Genomic DNA, 19,269 nt, shown 5'->3' on the forward strand with positions numbered 1-19,269 from the left:
GTATTTTCATGTAATTCCTTTGTAGTTGTTATTTCCTTATTTTTCGTGAAGAGTAAACTCACAGGCTGGCAGATGTGAGATACAAATCCCTAAACATGTTACCTGAAGACGGTTCCCCAACGATCATAGGTAAAAGACTTCAGCAGTGATTCTGGGTAGGAGAGTTCATTCTAAGCGCCCCGGGAGTGACAAGACAAACCACAATCGTACGGGGTAAATTACCAAGCCACCTTTGGTATCCATTCACCCATCCAGACTCCAACTGAACAACTCAGGTCCATCTTATGAATGGATCATGGAGCACTGCCCCATAACTTTAGCTGAGTCATAAGGAACTGAGTGAATCCCTTCACTCCGGCCCCTCGAACATTCCAGGTCTGTGTTCACCACGAACACATGGAGATTTCTCTGTGTTCCCTGCATCTCTCGTTTTCCAAGCAGCCAGAGGAATGGCCTGGGCTGTTTTCTGGGAGACTCGGGGCCTTCCTTGCTTCTCAGCATTGCTTGCATACCGCTCAGAGTTACTGCCTGCCATTCTAAGGGACAGCTGCTCACCTCTCCCCCTCTGTGCTCCCGAGGGAAGACACCTGATCCATCCACATCACGACAGAATCCCAGTGAAAACAACCTGTGTGCCAAGCCACACTCACCAGACTCAGACGGCCGTGATGAGAACGAGAGCAAACCCTGGACCAGCCCTACCATTTTAAAGGCGTCCCTTCAACTGCTTGTAAATCTCTCAAATTTCTTTTCAGACTGCAATTTCTCATGTCTGGGGACCAGCCGGAAGAAAATCGCTTTTGGAAGGTTTCACAAAGATCTATTCAGCCCTTTTAGCGAGTTATCTAAACGTGGAGAGAGGGAGAGCATTTCCAATTGTGATGGCATGGGATGTTTTTCATATGCTTGAGCAGCTTAAAAAGGACTCTGTTTCCAAACTTGGCATGTACGAGGTCCTGGATGAAGACCAGGGTCTCTGACAACTTTGAAGAAACAGATTTGGAAAGAAAAGAAAATGAGGGTAGTCAACCACCTCCTCTACCTTTGCCCCCTACAAGGGCTACTTTCTAAATTGAAAATGAGTCTCAATCTATCACTCCTAATATCGGCAGGTCCTTCGGACAAAGGCACACACTGGTTAATCTTCTACTATGCTTCCACTAAAACATTTTCCTTTGATCTGAGACATAGGACTTCTCTGTCCATTAACCACAGTTGTGACCGTAACTATTACCCCAAACAAGTGAAACAGAATGGAGTAAAACCTATAAAATGCTGCTGCTTGAGAAAATAATTTCACATTCCCAGGCAAGAAATAGCAGGCCGTCACAAAACCCTGCAGTGAGGGAAACGGTGATGAAGGAAAGTGGGAAAGGGCTGCCTTGCATTCTAATGGGCAGCGGCTGCGGCAGGCTGCAAAGCCCTCCCCTCCCTTAGAACACCAGCACCACCCCAAGCAGGCCTCCTACAGACAACACGTACAACGAAGGGGTGACATCAACGTTCCTGACACAGAAAAACGATGGATGGACAAGAGAAGAGGGAGTGAGGGAGAGAGAAGGGGGACAGGAACAACCAGCTTCTTTAACCTGAGCACTACGAAGGGTCAAGAAAAAAAAAAAAAGACAAGTCAAAGTCAAGGGCGTTCAGTATTTTATAATCATCTCATATTTTTGGACGCGTTTCTTCTAATTCTAACAAAGCACACAACATCATCGGAGCCGTAAAGCTTTCCTCATTTCTCCACTGGCAAGAGCCTTCTGCCTCTGACATGATTCTGGCTCTTCCTGAGAATTAAACATACTCCTATCACAGACACATTCAGACATCCACGTAAGTTATTTCTGAGATTCTGCAAACACTCCAAAGGCACCATCAGGAGCGAGAGCTTACCGGACGTGCCGGGGTGGCAGTTGCACTGGTAGCCGTTCACCAGGTCGATGCAGCGGCCGTCATTCAAGCAGGGGTTGCTATAACATTCGTCTATCTGGTCGCTGCAGATGGCACCCATGTACCCTGGGTTGCAGATGCAGGTGTAGGAATCAATGCCATCCTGGCACTGGCCATGGTGGCAAGGATCAGGGTCACAGTTGTCAATGTTCTCCTCACACAACACACCAGTAAATCCTTGGGAAGAAAGTTTTGAAGGAGTCTTGAGAAACTGAGGCAAATGTTCCAAATGAGTCGACACACACACTTACTCTACGCATTCCAAGTCTTAGTTCACACTGCAGGAAATGAGCGGCTGAAACGGCACGAATGACTGTAAGGCAAGCCTAGAAAGCGTGCCTCACATCAGGTTTTCAAGTCAAGTTTAGAGAAGTCAAAAACCTTTTTGATAATCTAAAAGATCAATGATTCCACTGCAAAGGTGCTTCACTTCTTAATGGGCCTCAGTGGAGCATGGTTCTCAATATTTTTCATTTGTAGTGTTTACCTTTCTATTCCGTTCCACCCAAATCCAACGTACAAAATTCTGTATTGCTAGCTTCCTGTACCACATTCACCCAATTCTGATCCCGAAGGGCAGAGAACTCTTCTGTATTCTTCTCAACAATTCCCACAAGTGCTATGCGTACATCTATATCCATACACGTTTTTCATAATTACTTTCTGACCAAACAAGTTACGATGATTTCAAAGAGAAATGGAAAAATACAATCTCCTTCCTTTAACACTTAAATAAGCCAACCATAGGCCCAGAGGTACAACTATGTGGGCCGGGCATGTGCTTCGTGTGCAGAAGACAAGAGGCTGATTTCTGTACTACGCTGTCCCTCAAGAACCCCAGGAGAGACCGAGGAGTAAGCCCCAAGCATCTCTGAGTACAGCCTGAGAACAAAAAGAAAATGAAATCTCTTTGAAAAGACTTCAGTGGGGCCCTTCCCCTCACCTACCACCCCACATTTTAAACATGAGTTGAACAGTTTTAATCTCTCTTCATGAAGCTCATCATCTTGAACATAATCTGGTTATAGGAGAACAAAACTGAAACTTCTCCAATTAAAGACGAAAGTGGAGGGGGAGCAGGCAGAAACTTCATAAAGACACACAGCAAGTTAACAAAGGTCTATAGGCAACACAATAGGAGAACTGATCCACGCAACTGAGCTGGTGAGGGAGTTGAGGAGAGGTGTTGGGGTCCTTGGGCAAAGAATGGCACACTAATGAAGGGAGTGGTGTTAGAATTCACTGCATGGAAACCATGGTTAACAGAACTGGAAACCACAGACTCAATAAATAAAATGAGAAAAAAAAAGTTAAGCAGTTCATTCGACAGGATCTAATCTAAGTAGACCTAATTAAGTGGCAAGATTAAAATATGAGTGAACCATTGTCTATGCTTGTTTATGTGACTTGGTTTGTTTTTCTGTGATCAGAGAAAGGAATCAAGTTCACGTGGTTTAAAATCCTTTCCAACGTAGGAAAAAATGCCTTGGATTATATCCACAGCTTTCTTTTCTCTGAAACAGACAAAACAGAAACTGGAAAAATCACCTTTTCCAATGTCTAGTGCTTCTCTTCCATACTGGTCTTCAGAGAGGCCAATATGTAATAAGAGACCTTCATTTTCTTCGAATCCAGTCTCAACTGAGAAATGTGGCTACAGATCAGAAATGTAGACTATTTGTAAACAGAAAACAGACTCTTTTTGACCTCAGTAGCGAAGTCAGGGAAGAGGAACAGATTTTCCCAGAGAGACTATCTCGCAGGTTTAGACACACACCTACCGCTCAGAACATGAGTCACCATCGATGCAGAAAACTTCTGCATTTGCACACAACTGCCCTTAGATTTTTGGACCCCTGTTCAGTCATTTGCCTCAAGAAACACAGAGACTGACCTCCTGCTGAGAAGGTCCAGAGAAAAATAGTTTTCAACTGGAATTTTTCCCCTTCCCAAAGGAGTTAAGTCAGGCCAGCTGTAAACTCACGGCTGCCCAAGTCCGTCCCAGCGAGACATGGACAAAGAATGGGAATGCCCCGGACAGACAGAGCACTGTGGTGGGGAGAAGCAACCTGGTGTCATATAGGCAAACACAGAGAGCAGCAGGAAAGCACGTTAGAAGTTCCCTCCAACCAAAGAGCAGCCCCGTGAGTGAACTGGCCTAGAAGGGGCGCTATGAGGGCGATCTCCCTCATCCCTCCAATTTTGTTCAAGCATACCTACCAGGGAAATCCGAAAGTGAATAAGGTCTTACCTGTGGCACACTGGCACTCATACCCATTCGGGTGATCGATACACTTGGCCCCGTTCAGACACGGAGTACTGGAGCAGTCATCAATGTCAATCTGGCAAAATGGCCCAGTGAAACCTTCGAAGGGCACAAGTCACAAGTTTAGTCTACATCCTCTACATCTTCCTTTACTAGGATATTCATGAGGGACTGGGTGACGTTACTATCATGGCTTCGTACTAACAGGTCAGCTAAATGTTCAATTATTCTCCGCCACAGGGAGAGTGGGTGAGCCCAGGGCGTCAGAGGCACCAGCCGATCTCTGTAACCACTGCTCTCTCCCACAGAACTCACTTCTAGTTCAAGCAGGGACTGAATGGTTCTAGGCAGAGCCTTCGGCAAGGGAGTGGACTGGCTTCCAGGGGACTGAGACCACCTCTCTGAAGCAACAATAAGAGAGGCCACAGCCAGAGCAGCAAGTTTGGCTTCTTCTCAACAATCGCTTTTGGGAGCAAAAGGAGAGACAGCGCGTTCTTTGGAAAACATTGACTTGTGCTGTCTGTTTTTGGACTCATGGGTAAAAAACGACTAAAAATATTCATCTCACAGAACGGCTTCAAGAATATGACCCCTGGGGGAAAAACTATATCCCAAATAGCCTACAACTAAGGCTTCTGTGAGGTATGAACTTTCTGGAATATACACACAGACAGAGGGGCCAAGGGTCACTCAGAATAGACACGGACTGCTGACCACAAAGGAGTCGGAAAATGCGCTAGCCAATTCCCGGCCTCTGCACCCCAGCTCCTCTCCCCAAGTGCTCATTTTAATGACTTCCTCATGTGGAGCCCACACACGCCGCCCTCTCATCCCTTCCGCTGACTGAGGCAGCTCTGCGCTCTCAAAGAAATGGGGGCAGGTGGTGGGCACTTACCAGGCGGACACAGACACTGGAAGCGATTGACCTTGTCCACACACTGCCCGTTGTTCACACAGGGGTTGCTCTGACATTCATTTATCTCCAGCTCACAATGCACACCTTTGAAACCTGAACGAAAGTGGACCACACAAGTGGCTCAGAAAAACAGAAGGGCATGCCTAGCCGAGAAAGTGTGCGTTTTACAAAGAACGCTTTATCTGGTATGAGCGTGAATACATCTACAGAGGGCAAAGGGGTTCTATCATGATGGAAAATTATCACTGTCTGTATCGGCAGGATGGGAGAGATCGGGGGCTATCTGTGCCACTAAACAAAGGTCAGAGGTGACCTCCACAGACCCTGGCAAGACCTAGTATTCCAACAAAGACTGTGCCCCATTTATCTGAGCAGTCCAGACTTGCTCTAAGAAGAGTGTCATCAGGCCCTCGGGATCCCCTTACCATGCTCCAAAAGACAAGTTGAGTCAGCGATGTTGGTGCCCCCCAGGGTCAGGTCTCACCCCCCTGATGAGAGTCTCTCATCTTAGACAGGGAGAGAAACAACTGACAGCCATCATTAAAGCTTGATTTAACCATGCCCCAAAAATATGGCCTCTGCAGAAGAGCCCAAAATACAATAAAGCATGTGTATGTCACGATGGATAAAGAACAAATTCCTGTACAACTATAGGTAAAATTCATTTCTGTAACACTGAATGGCATACTTTTTTTGCAGTATGTCAGGGCACTGGGAAAATGGGCTGCTGAAACACTTTTATGGCAAATCCCTTATTAAATCAAAGAACACTGACATCAAAGCAAATCATTCTGAAATTTCCTCTTATATGTACCTAAAGTTTGATAAATGAAACTGGCACTAAGAGTTCCAGCCTTGCCTTACTGACACTGAGGGTGCTCGTGGCTGGGAACCTGCTATTACCGGGAATCAAACTGGATAGATCAAATGGAACTGTCACACTGTAATGAATTCTCCACCCAAGAGAAGCGTGGTGCTTCCACTCCTGCCTGCACATGGATGAATCCACGTACCTGGCATGCAAAGGCATGTAAAACCTCCAATCTTATCCAGACAAGTGGCATCATTCTGGCAGGGGTCTGAATGGCACTCGTTGATGTCCATATCACACCGTGACCCAGCAAACCCCTTCTGACATGCACAGTAGAAAGCGCCATCTGTGTTCACACACTTTCCTGCATGCTCACAAGGATTGCTGTTGGCTGGAAAACATAAGGACCAATTATGGAGCTCAAAGCACTTCACAGAGTTTGCACAAAGGTGGACTACAAAAGCAGAGTCGGGGCCGGAGCGATAGCATAGCGGGTAGGGCGTTCTTGCACGCGGCCAACCCGGATTCGACTCTCCCAGCATCTCATATGGTCCACCGAGCACCAGCAGGAGTAATTCCTGAGTGCAAAGCCAGGAGTAACCCCTGAGCATCACTGGGGATGGCCCAAAAAGGAAAAACTAAAAAGAAGCAGAGTCCACAGTTACTGCATTAAGGCCAGAAGTGGAATTATCTGGTTTCTAACTTTCTATTTTCTTCTTGGAAAATAGCACACTGGGGTCCGGGAGATAAGTGAGGTGTCAGGGGCACCAGGCTTGCTTGCACATGTAACCAATTACAACTTCCGGCACCAGGAGGCCCCTGAGTACCATCAGCTGCAGTCCTGGTGATGGATCCTTTACACTGTACCACCAGGTAGACCCCAGGTGACCTCCAGCACTGCTGGTGGGCCCAAGCTGTCTCAGAGGTGTGAACTGCAAGACATTTGAGCCAGCTGACTCAGAATCACCAGGAGTGGTTCCAGGGACCCCCGAGCACTTCCTAAAAGCCCTTCCAAAAAATAATTATCAGGACCAGAAACTTGGCGCATGTCCTGCAGGTGCAAGGGCCTTGGCTCGCTCCCAGCACACGACCTCTTTACTGGGCCCCACAACAACAACAACAACGCAAACAAGTAAGACTCGGGCAAGCTCGGCTCTTGTACATCTCCCCTTCTTCCGTCTGAACTGTCACCACGGCAGAGCCTTAAATGAAGAGTCCGATACGGCTCATCCATTTATTTCAATGCTCCAAAGAAAAGACATGGCGATGCTGGTGATTGGTTTTAACAGGAGGGAGGTAACAGGACAGATCTGGGATTGGGATGAAACGTGCCCCTAGAGTAAGACCTGATTCTGTTAACGTACTTCCTGAGCGCAGCCGACACTGCGAGGAAGAGGAAGGTTCTGTGCACTCACCCATAGCACATTCGTCCACATCCTCAGTACAATCAGCTCCTCGGTAGCCCTGGGGACAAGTGCAGATGTACTGGCCATTCAGAGGGTTGGTGTTACACAGCGCCCCCTTGTGGCAGGGGTTGCTGATGCACGCATCGTCCAGATGACATAAGAGACCTGTCAAAGGCAGGGCAAGATAAAAAGGGAAAAATGTTTCTATGAGAATTTTGTCTTTGTGGAGGAAGAAAAACACCTTCCGGTGAGCTCTTCAAAATACAGTATCATGATTCATAGGTAACGTCCCCCTTGCCTGCTCCGGCTACAGGGACAAGGAAGGAACTTCTACAGTCAACCCAGGGCTCTGCCCCTCCGTTTAAGACTCTCCTCAAGGACAGAAGCACCTGTCAGGTCACCAAGTGGGGCATGAGCTAATGAAGAGGTGAATGGGGAGTCCTTCCAATGGTGCTGCAAGATTCTGGAAACAAAAAGATGCCCAATTCATTCTGCTTTTCAGACAGACAACAAACAGAATTTCATTCCATGTCTCCAATATTGCATGCATTCTGCATTTTAGCTGGCAACAGACCTTCCCCAAGTTATGCGACCTGATGATCGATCATGAGGCCACTAGAGTTTCATTAGATGCAGCAGCCAAAATCAAACCAAAATACGTGATCCTCATTAGCCTACACTGAGAAGTCTTTTGGTAGTGTTGACATTACAGACTCGGTGATCCCTGGCTCTGAAGACATCAGTAGGCCCAAGTTCAGTGCGGTTCACATGGTAAGTGGATTTTTGAGCCTTCAAGTAGCTTATGACCAGGTACAGATGGTTTGTTCTACAAAGCAGGAGTGGGGGCTTTTGAGACAGCTTCGATTTAAATGCATTTCTAAGCCAGGCACTGCTTTCATTCTCTCGGCTAAGCGGCTTCGTCCACCACATTCCTCTCTTCATTACTTTCCAGTCCTGGAGCCCGATGCTATTAAACTGACAGGGCATATAAAGCTCTCTTTGCAACTGGTAAAAATCCTCCCTACAGGAATATTTCCATAGAAACAGAGAGCTGTTTAAATGCTTCCCTCTTAATAACTCCTCAGTAAACGAACTGTTTCTTCTTAAAATTCTTAAATATATATTCTTTTTTTCTTTTATTTTTAAAAAATTTTTTTATTAGTGAAACACCATGAGGTACAGTTATAGACTTATAAATTTTTGTGCTTGGGTTTCAGCTATACAATGATCAAGTACCCATCCCTCCACCAGTGCCCATCCTCCCCCACCACGGGTCCCAGCATCCCTCCCACCCCCATACCCCCCGTCCCACCCTGCCTCTGTGGCAGGGCATTCCCCCTTGTTCTCTCTCTCTTCTTTTGGGTACTGTGTTTTGCAAGAGAGGCATTGAGTGGCAATCGTGTTTGGTCTATAGTCTACTCTCAGCATGCATCTCTCATCCTGGGAGGATCCTCCCAACACCCTTTATTTGGTGCTCTCTTCTCTATCTGAGCTTCCTTTTCCCCTAGCACGTGTGGCTGGCCTCCAAGTCATGGAGCTTAAATGTATATTCTTAAATGTAAATTCTTAAATGAGATCAGAGACACACCCAAGGCAGTAGTTATTAACTTTCACTTGAGGGGGATGAAAAACAGAAATACAGAGAATTGGAGGGGGGGGGGGCCTTGGGGAAAAAAAACTAAACTAAAAAAACTGTGGCTAGCGATAACATTTGTGGAGCAGGCTGGAATTGCTTGCCCCCACGAAGACAACCAAATACGAGGATAAAAATGAACACAGAATTCCTACATACTCCTCCTCCTCTTTCTCGACGGACAGGTTCTGCCTGTGTGCTGGTCTTACCGGCTTTCCCCTCTGGGCACATGCAGAAGAAGGAGGCCACCCGGTCGATGCAGGTGGAGCCCGCAGTGCAGGAGGCGAAGGCACAGTCGTCGATGTTCTCGCTGCAGTCAGCTCCGGTCCAGCCGTTGACACACACACAGCCGTAGTCCCCATTGCGGTTGGTACAGGTGCCCCCGTTCTGGCAGGCGTTGGGTTGCAGCAGGCACTCGTCTACATCCTCCGTGCAGAACTGGCCTTTTGGGGGAGGAAGGGGAATGCACCGTTGATGAGGGCTCTTAAATCTCAAAGGACAAGTAACATACACCAGTCTCCACAGCACTGGTCCTCGTGAGAGGTTTGATGCTGCATTAAGTCTTCCAAATGCAAGTATTTATTCCAGGAAAATAATATAAGAAGAATGCAAACTGTCATCTTCAGGAACCATAGCAACAGGAGAATTTAGCCTATTTAATCACTGTCAAATCCGTAGGGCAATGATTAGATGTGAGAAGAGAGAGAGCATAAGAGTTAAATCAGAAAACATATGAAGGGGTCTGGAGCGATAGCACAGCGGGTAGGGTGTTTGCACGCGGCCGACCTGGGTTCCCTGAGCATCGCAGGAGTAATTCCTGAGTGCATGAGCCAGGAGGAACCCCTGTGCATCACCGGGTGTGACCCAAAAAGAAAAATAAAACCTATGAAGAAACATATGTTAAAATATCTGGGCAATTGTTTTATACCTTGATAGTATCAGTGTCAATATCCTGGGTGTGAAACAATAGTTTTGCAAGATGATATTACCAAAGAGACTTTGTAGAGATTAAAGGACATCTGTATTAATTCTTACCAATGTCTGCGAAATGACAATTATCTCAAAATAAAAGGTTTACTAAAAATGAAATTGGGGGCCAGAGTGACGGTACAGTGGGTAGGGCATTCGCCTTGCATGCAGCCCACCCAGGTCCGATCCCTGGCATCCTGTGCGGTCACCCAAGCACCACTAGCAGTGATTCCTGAGCACGGCCCAAAAAACACCTCGCCAAAACAACAGTGAATAAATAAATAGAAATAATTAAAGACCGGCAAGGTTAGAGAGAATTTAAGTTTCCATGCTGCTAAGACAAAGTCCAGATGATGAGTCTGGAGCACCGGGTGCTCGGTCTGAAACACGGAGGCTTCAGGAATGGAGAGTTTGTGAAAGAAGATGCAGAAAGTTGACCCAAAGGAATAAAAGATGGAAAAAGGATCAGTTTTCTCTTCCTGAAAAAAAAAAACTGAAGAATGGGAAATGTAATACCGCTTATACGGCAGGTCATCCCGAGAGCAAAGGATGGGAAACTCTGGAAAAGGCCTATGACAAGGCACTCCATGAGTTCCAACTTACAGGAAGGAATAAGACGATGTCTCTGACTGACAAGTACGTGGTGCCAGGATACTTACGCTGTCAGCCCGCACAGTCTTCACCAATCCAGAGAGCCTTCGAAGACCACTAGAGACCATCTGAATTCTCTAAAACACAACATGGCAACTAACTGAAGCTAAAAAATCCCCAAAGGTTTTTATTTTTGGTTTGTGAATTCATTTTTTTTTATAAAAATAACTCAATGAATAATTCAGGGAGGCATTTTGAAGAAGCACTTTCAGTGAAAAAGCACATGATGCTTCTACTCAGCAAATGCCAAGGGTACCCCTAGTCCCTGGAATACTTTGCAATAGTTCAACTGATTTTAATATTTTGAGAAAAACTACCAAGTGTCCAGTGTTGTAACCATGATCACTAGCAGAAGCTAGTTTTGTCTGGTCTACGCAAGCTGACCCCCTCACCCCCCATCCCCACCCCCACCCCCACCCCCACCCCTGCCATCTAACTTACACATTCATTATACACAGAAGCACGATTATAGGAACACACTTATTTTGACTGCGTACCCATCTCCTGTCACTTAACTGCAAGCGAGCTCAACTCAGAAAGAATCTTTCCTGTAGTCCAGGCGAAGAGCCCACAAACTAGAATGCCAGAATGGGTCTGTGGCTCTCTGGTCAGCACACCCCTTCTCACCCCACTTCAGCCAGACCACTCTTGAAGGAGCCACCATGCATTTGCCTGAGCCTGTCTTCCTGTCTATAACTGACTCAGGATGGACTTCTTCTGATTTGAATTATGTCTGAATCTATTTTCCAAACATTTACACTTGAGACCATGTGGACTACTGGGCGTGAAGTGGCTGGTCTACAGAGAAATGACAAGGTGAATCAGAAGTGCAACAGAAAGGAACATCACGGTGACATTTCACTCATTGGTTCCAGTTGTTCCTGAAGACAAAACGCTCCTAAAGCCACTCAAGAGGCTCAGCCATTCCGAGACATGCCTTCTAACAGGCTTCCTCAACTCCATACGGAAATTTATCCCTTAGAGTCCATTGCATTCACTAATACAGAGTGAGTGAACAAGGTGAGTGAATGAACACACTGGTAATCATTTTCCCCAGGGGAGATTATATTACTCCTATGGCTTTCTTTGTAGCCATACTATACTGACATAAAGGCTACCTCAATGAAGACAAATGTGTCATTTGTTTGCAGGTAAACTTAAGAACAAAACAAGCCCAACAAGAAAAGAACTGTTGCAACCTGGAAACCACTGCAGTGTTGACTCTTACACTTATATTAACTCAAATATTTATGCTACCATCTTTAAATCAAACTGACTTCCTGAGTATGAGCGATTCTATTTTTCTTTTTGACTGTCTTCATAAGTATTTGATATGCCAAACACAGTAACAACAAAGTCTCCAATGGAGACATTACTGGGCCCGCTCGAGCAAATTGACGATCAACGGGAGGGCCTTTACCTTTTTTTTTGTCTTCATAAATCACTGTGTGCTGACAAAGTATCTCATATTATCCTACCTTAAAATAGACACGTACACACACAACACACAAACGATGTCAGATGAAGTACATACACAATATGGTGAGGCCAGAGAGACAGTACAGCAGGCAAAGCACCTGCTAAACATGTAACTAACTCCAGGTGGATCCCCCAGCACTGCATATGGTACCCCAAGAAATACTAGGAATAATTCCTGAGCACCACTGGGTGTGGTCCCAAACCAAATAAAGATAAATAGAACAATTACTTATAGTAGGACTTTGCTCTATTGAGAAAGAAAATCAGTAGTCAATGCCTAATATGAACCAGGTCTTAAGCATGAAAATAATAAGTGAAATATCATCATATACATTGGAGAACTGGGTTTAGAGGAATAAAAATAACTTGCCTAGTGTGAGGCAAAGAATGCAGCAGAGTTGGGATTTAAATGAGAGCTGCCAGATTAAGATTCGTTTGTTTTCTTTTTTTCTCCCTCCCTCCCTTCCTTCCTTCCTTCCTTCCTTCCTTCCTTCTTTCCCTCCCTCCCTCCCTCCCTCCCTCCCTCCTTCCTTCCTTCCTTCCTTCCTTCCTTCCTTCCTTCTCTCTCCTTCTCTCTCTCTTTTTCCTTTTTTTTGCGCTTTTGTTTTTTTTATCTTCTGTTTTGTAACCACACCTGGCAGTGCGCATGGGGCTACTCCTTTCTCAGTGCTTGTGTTGCCCCTGGTGGCGTTGGGGCATCCTGCACTCTTGTGTGCAAAGTGAGTGCTCAATTCCTTGCATTCGCCTCTAAAATTCTTCGCAAGGATTTGAAACATGAGTCTCACTATATATCACCCACTTCTGCGTGTCTCAGTTTCCCCAATCACACAAAGGCTGGGAGAAGTAGAGAGGATGGAAAAGTAAGGGTTAAAATTATGATTCACATAATTGTGAATTATGTGACAATTCACTAATTGTGATTGTGGTAAAAACTTATGATTCCAAATTACTATCCTAAAATCAAGTGTACTTTCAGAAATGTTTGCTATTTTTTTCAGAGTACTTTTGACATTTATTATGTTTTGGAGAAAACAATTAAGATTGATTTTTGAAGTTTCAGTATTTTCAATGAACACCTTAGGACAATGCACCCATCATAGTTTTAGAGAAATCAAATCTAGAATCTAGGTTCTAGCTTGGAGGGCTCAGGAAGGGTAACCTTTCCCCAGTACATGGCTAGTAATTGAGTACTAGCTAGTTAAATCACTGAGAAAGCACAGAATTATGAAACAAAGATCAATGTAGCTGTAACGGTGATGAATGAAGGCAGAAAGTCACTGAATACAGAAATGAGAAATCATCCTGGTGTTCATCTATGGAACTAACAGGTCTAGCTAAGATCACTTTCCCTACTATACCCAAGCAAGATAGCATCATCCCCAGCAGAAGGGACTGGGGTTTTTGATGATGCTAGATGTAATCTCAGATTTAAAAAAATAGTAGCGATCATGTGAAATTTCAAATGTCAACATGGATCCTGACCTGGTCTATTAAGCAACACGGAGTTGTAGGTTCGCAGACTGGAGCAAACATGATCAAAGATGTGGACGGAGATGTGTCAGCCAGGAGAATATAGGAAGGACGGAAAAGAGCAGAGGGCTTTATGAGTCGAGGGAGGAGAGAGAGCACTGTTATGAGCGACCTCGCCTATAAACGCACCCAGTGAAGAGGGCGACAGCTGCCTTTTCCAGGACCTACCACGCTACTAAATCTTCACTCCTAACAAGTCTCTGCGTGTGTCATCATTTGTGTCAACACACAAACCTCACTGGCAACTCCCAAAATATGTTGCACAAAGTCAGTTAGGCAAGTTTTGAGAGCATTAATTATCCGTCTTAGTAATTTCACCTGCCAGATATTGCAGGTTATATTTTAGTACCGCGACTCAGGTCGGGCCTCTTAGGTTCCTGACCATTCCCGGAGTGCAAGAGAAAGAAAATCACTTGAAACCGTCTTCTCTGAAACCACCACGAGCCTGGACTTAGTAGGATATGTCACCCAGCCACATCTCTGGCTGACTTGGTACACCCAGAGTCACCCACAGTTCCTAACAGCTTCCTGGGTGACCGATTCTGCTCCGCAACTGCACCCGAAGTACACATCTCCCCTCCTCTACCGCACCACAGTGGCTTGCTGTTGGTTCCTTAAATATAAGGCTCTTTGCCTTGGTGCCTCTGTGTATGTTCTTCTCTCCACCTTAAATATTCTCTCCCTGCCCCTCATGTATATGACTCTTTATTTCTTGATTTGCATAATCTCTTTTTAATGGTTGTTATTGTCTGGGCACACCCTTTGGTGCTCAGGGCTGACTCCTGACTCAATCACTCCTGGAAGCGGTTCAGGGGACCAAGTGGGTGCTGGAGACTTGAACAAGTGTCAGCAGCAGGCACGCCACGCACCTTTAGGCCTGTCTTATTGCTCCAGCCCCACAATCAACATTTTAGTAGATCTCTAAATTCATATTTCCCCATCACTGCATCCAGTCCATCCAATCCATCCTGTCACTAATAGAATTTTTTCAAATTTATTTACTCTTTACAGGTTTTTCCCCCATAGGGTAGTAAACGCTATGACAGTATCCCAGCAGTACTCAGGAGACCATGGTATGCCAGGGATCTGAATCCACATGCAAGGCATGCACTCTGGCCCTTTGGACACCTCGCCAGAACCCCACTCTATGGCCACACAGTATTAACACGTGACAGAAAACGCAGCAGAATAAACTTCTATGGTCTCTTGTATCATCTGTACTGAAAAACCATGACCTGGGCCTCAACAGCATCAACATCAAGCCCCAGAGCACTAGAGATGTATTAATTTATGAGCTACAACCCACTGGGACACAAACACCGCATTGTGGCTCTCTCAAGATGCCACAGATGAAACATCAACAGACTTGGAGTTACAGATAATTAGGAAGTGAGAAGATGAGAAAAAAGGAAAGAAAGGGGAAGAGGGAGGCAGACAGGGGCAGGGAGGAGAGAGCAAGGAGGGGGGAGGCATGGGGAGGAGAAAAGATGGGAAAAAGAGAAGGGGGGAGGGAGGAGAGGCCAGTGGGCCTGAGAACTCCAGGACGAAGCCCTTCCTAGTCATCTCCAAACCGGGAAGTATGTGAAATATGATGTTTATCACATCAAGGGCTCTGTTAAGGGTCAGCTCTTATTGCAATAACAATCACCATGTGAAGAACAAATAAAAATGGGCTTGGCTGGCCTTGGCCTTGACCCTATTACCTCTTCAATGGTTAATTCAAGACAATCTGGTCTCCAGTATACCCTTGAAACCAGCAATCACCCAGATGCCTGGCTTGTGAAATTTCATCTTCCCACAACACAGGAAAGCACTTGTAGTGCAACCTCTGTCCTATAAAGTTGTTTTCTCTGGAAAAGGATTTTCTGCTGCTCAAGTGAAAGAATAGAAGACGATGCGATTCTTCTCAAAGTTGCTGCAGGCACGTAAAGCTAGCTGAAGTGTTCTTCAAAGCCTACAGAGTGTCTACAGTGTCAAAGTGTCTACAGAGTGTCCTTCGGAAGAGAATGTGAGTCTGCAATGACACACAAACCCAAGAACCGGTACACGAGATCTGTCCATGGAAGTGGTTCAGAGCTAACCGAGGGGTGAGGGGACGCAGATGCAGGGAGGCTCTCATTAAATGCTCCCCCTAGCCCTGGACAGCATCAGCACCCTCCTTTCAGCACTCCGCAGAAGCCTGGAAGGGCACAGGAACGCTGAACGCGGGACTGCCGGATCCTATATTCTTACAAAGGTGTCAAGCTACAGTCCCTGAAAGCCCATAATAATTACTCAATTAAGAGGATGGATTTGTGCCTCCAAATCCCATCTAATATACTTGACGGACTCATGAAAATGATGTCAATATGTAAAGTGAATTTGCCATCTGCATGTTCAGAGTCTTTGAGGAACGTGAAAAAATAAAGTGAAAAGTTCTGGGGCAGGAGAGACAGTCCAGCCTGTAGGGAGCTCTTCCTGCACACTGCTGCCCCAGATTCAATCCCCAGCATGCCATATGGTCCTCTGAGTCTGGCCAGAAGAGCGATGCCTGAGTGCAGAGCCAGGAATAAGCCCCATGCACTGCTGGGTGTGACCCCAAAACCAAATAAATAAAGATAAAAATTCTATGACCTCTCCATGTTTTCTGCCCCTCTCTCCAGGTTTCCATTATTTTAGCTAGTTTTCACTTCGAAACTTCCCTTGCGTCCCTCTGATGTTGTTAGCACAGTTGTGGCGAGTCAAGGCTCACACATGTGGTGACAGTGCTCCAGAGTGCTCATACTCTGGTTGCGGTGCTCTGGGGATCACAGACTCTTTGTTGCAGTACAGGGGCATCACACAGCAGAGGTGAGAATCACACTCAACGATGCTGGGCAGTGCTAGGGGCCGAATGGCCTCACCCGTGCAAGGTAAGTATTCTAGCAGAGAGCCACATTTCCAGGCCCTAAGATAGTTCCATTAGCTGGAGTCACTACAGCTGTTTTCCTTTCTCAAATGATCACAATCACCCAGTGTCTTTACACATACTGTTCTCTGAATGTGGAAAACCCTCACCCCGGTCTTTAATTCAAACTCACCCACACAGAAACTTCAGTAGAAGTACAGTGTAAGCATGTCAGGAAGGCTACCTCCAAATCAGCTATCTCTTTCTGTTAACATACTAATGATTTACACGCTTTTTGTTGTTGTTTGGGGGCCATATCCAGCAATGCTCAGGGATCACTCCTGGTGCTGCACTTAGGGATCACTCCTGGCAGTGTCTGGAGGACCACCACAGGAATGCTGGGAATTGAACTCGGGTTGTTGCGTGCAAGGCAATGCCCTGCCTGCTGTAATTGCTCTGGCCCTCAAAACTAATTTTTTTTTTGCTTTTTGGGTCACACCCGGTGATGCTCAGGGGTTACTCCTGGCTCATGCACTCAGGAATCACTCCTGGCGGTGCTTGGGGGACCATATGGGATGCTGGGAATCGAACCTGTGTTGGCCATGTTGGCTGCATGCAAGGCAAACGCCCTACATGCTGTGCTATTGCTCCAGCCCCAAAACTAAATTTTGGAAGGCATTTCTAATACTTCGAAAATTTATAGATACAATTTAAGTCTGTCTGTGTTCCCCACTAGGCTATGAAGCGCCATGAAGAAATGTAACTACTTACTTCATACGAGACCCCTCTAACTCTTAGACCAGTACCCAGTCAATAAACCTTCTCATGAAGTGTTCGACAAATATTTGGTAAATGTTTATCAGTCCCCGGTATTTCTCACTCAAGTTCTTCTAATCCCCAAATATTCATCATCCTTCGCCTCATCTCCCTCATAGCTCTCGGGTGTCTCTATATCCCAGAGTCTCTGTCATCCTCTCACCTACGTCCACCCATCACACACAATCTTCTCTTTCCTCCACAGCTGCTGAAATTCATTCTCATTTATGCCACACTAAATTCATCTTGCCTTTGACCCCAACCCTTCAACTACGTCTCAAGGGAAACCCTACAGCATGGTGATATGATGTTCGGTTGTTCAACGGTTACAACTCTGTCCTAGTCACTTCTCTTTGATAGGAGAGTCCCTCTTTGCATGCTTTCATCTGCAAGCAAGAAAGTTATTTTTTCTTTATTCCTTAATGCTACCACTAACTTTAAATCATAAAAATACATTTGTTACAAAACTTCTAGGTATAACGCATTGTAATAACTGTGTATTTGATCAGTCAAATGCAAAACCTCTCATACAATTAGTTCGGTTCTCCAGATTTTCCAGATTTAATAGTGTCGTCCTGGTCCACACTGAAGAAAGTTGCTAGAGAAACTCAGAAAAGTAAGAAACCAGGATAGATTTTAATAGGAAGCCACAATCGTGGGATTTAATAGTAGCTCACATTCATTTTGCAATTCGTTTTCCTGTTTTACTCCTTTAAACTGCCAAATATTGCTCTGACAGTGAGGATTTATTTTATCATCCAAATACTGACAGTTACGGCAGCACTGGTCTCAATCTTTACAATCACAGAGGTCACTTGCCGAAATTGTTTCTACTGTCCCCTTGTCCATTTTTTCGCTGCTACGTCCTCCATACCCAGATGTCCCACTAGTACCAGGGACTAAAAAGAGGAATCAAACAGACAGCAACGAGGCCCAGGGAAGGCTCAGTGGAAGCTGCAACCAAGTATGTGTTCTGTGATGCACAGCCAGATGCATGGACAACTAGAACATGTGACACCCACCCGACCCCCACCCCCAATAAGCACTGCAACTAAACATACGTAACTGCTTTGACCAGGAGTGTGACCTCAGCAACCAGAATGTGCAAGAACACCAGAACTAAAAGGGTACAAACAACCAAAAGCGTGTGTGCGCCCCTGTGAGCACCACAACCAAGAGTGTGTGACCCACCCAGAGTTGGCACCACAAGAGAGGGGAGGATACGTGCTTAGAAAGTACAAATAAAAGAGATAAGCACTCAGAACCTCTCAGGCATGGGATCAGGATACCACGTGCTACCTTAAGGTCAGAATACCCTGCAGCATAGCTAAGATACGCTTAATTATAAGTGGGAGGGAGGTTTTATACGTAAACCAGGTTGTATAAGAGTGTCTCTAAAGAAACGGGGTGCTGTGAGGAATACTTCAGATGTGCGTGTGTGTGTGTGTGCGTGTGTGTGTTTACATTTGAATAAAAGAGAGAACGAACCTAATTTAGAGCAATGGGAAAAAACTGGTGTTCTTTGCTCAGTCATCATTAGGGGAGAGATGACTGGAAAGGGAATTATATATATGGATAGGCTTGAAAATTTCTCAAACGACCAAAAAAACCCACTGGAAGTACTTGAAGCAAAGACACAACAGACCCAGCTTGTATTTCTGAAAGCCCACTCCACTGTCGAGGTGTGCTTGGACTGAACTCCACCTCACCTCCAGGTCAACATCAATTCAAAGCACCAGGGAGCCTCTGGGCGCCAGCTGCCTCATAGCAAAGGGAATTCAGGGCAAATTCCGGATGCAGCAGCACCAAAACGCATCCAGGCCGAATCAGCAGAAAGAGAGAGCGCAATGGATTCTGTGCGAGCACTGGGTTTTCAAAAAGCTGACCTCCGGCACAGAGACTTCCCCACACAAAGAGGAAGATGGTGCCAAGCTCCAGTCCCCTCTGAAGAGGCCCACACTCTGGCTCGCCTCCCA

At 45.7% G+C, this 19,269-nt stretch overlaps 1 protein-coding gene across 2 annotated transcripts in view; it reads right to left on the reverse strand.

Annotated features, from left to right (window-relative positions):
* Window positions 1–19,269, reverse strand: part of NOTCH2 (notch receptor 2) — a 169,002-nt gene that overhangs the window by 43,970 nt on the left and 105,763 nt on the right. For both annotated transcript variants that reach the window (XM_056119102.1, XM_056119029.1), the window contains exons 6-11: window positions 9,192–9,425; window positions 7,359–7,514; window positions 6,146–6,334; window positions 5,112–5,225; window positions 4,202–4,315; window positions 1,894–2,127 (exon numbers count right to left, since the gene is read on the reverse strand). In XM_056119102.1, the coding sequence (XP_055975077.1) occupies window positions 1,894–2,127; window positions 4,202–4,315; window positions 5,112–5,225; window positions 6,146–6,334; window positions 7,359–7,514; window positions 9,192–9,425 (1,041 nt within the window). The remainder of the gene's footprint in view (window positions 1–1,893; window positions 2,128–4,201; window positions 4,316–5,111; window positions 5,226–6,145; window positions 6,335–7,358; window positions 7,515–9,191; window positions 9,426–19,269) is intronic.

The sequence above is a fragment of the Sorex fumeus genome, unplaced genomic scaffold, assembly GCF_029834395.1.
Source record: "Sorex fumeus unplaced genomic scaffold, SorFum_2.1 ptg000001l, whole genome shotgun sequence".
NCBI lineage: Eukaryota > Metazoa > Chordata > Mammalia > Eulipotyphla > Soricidae > Sorex > Sorex fumeus.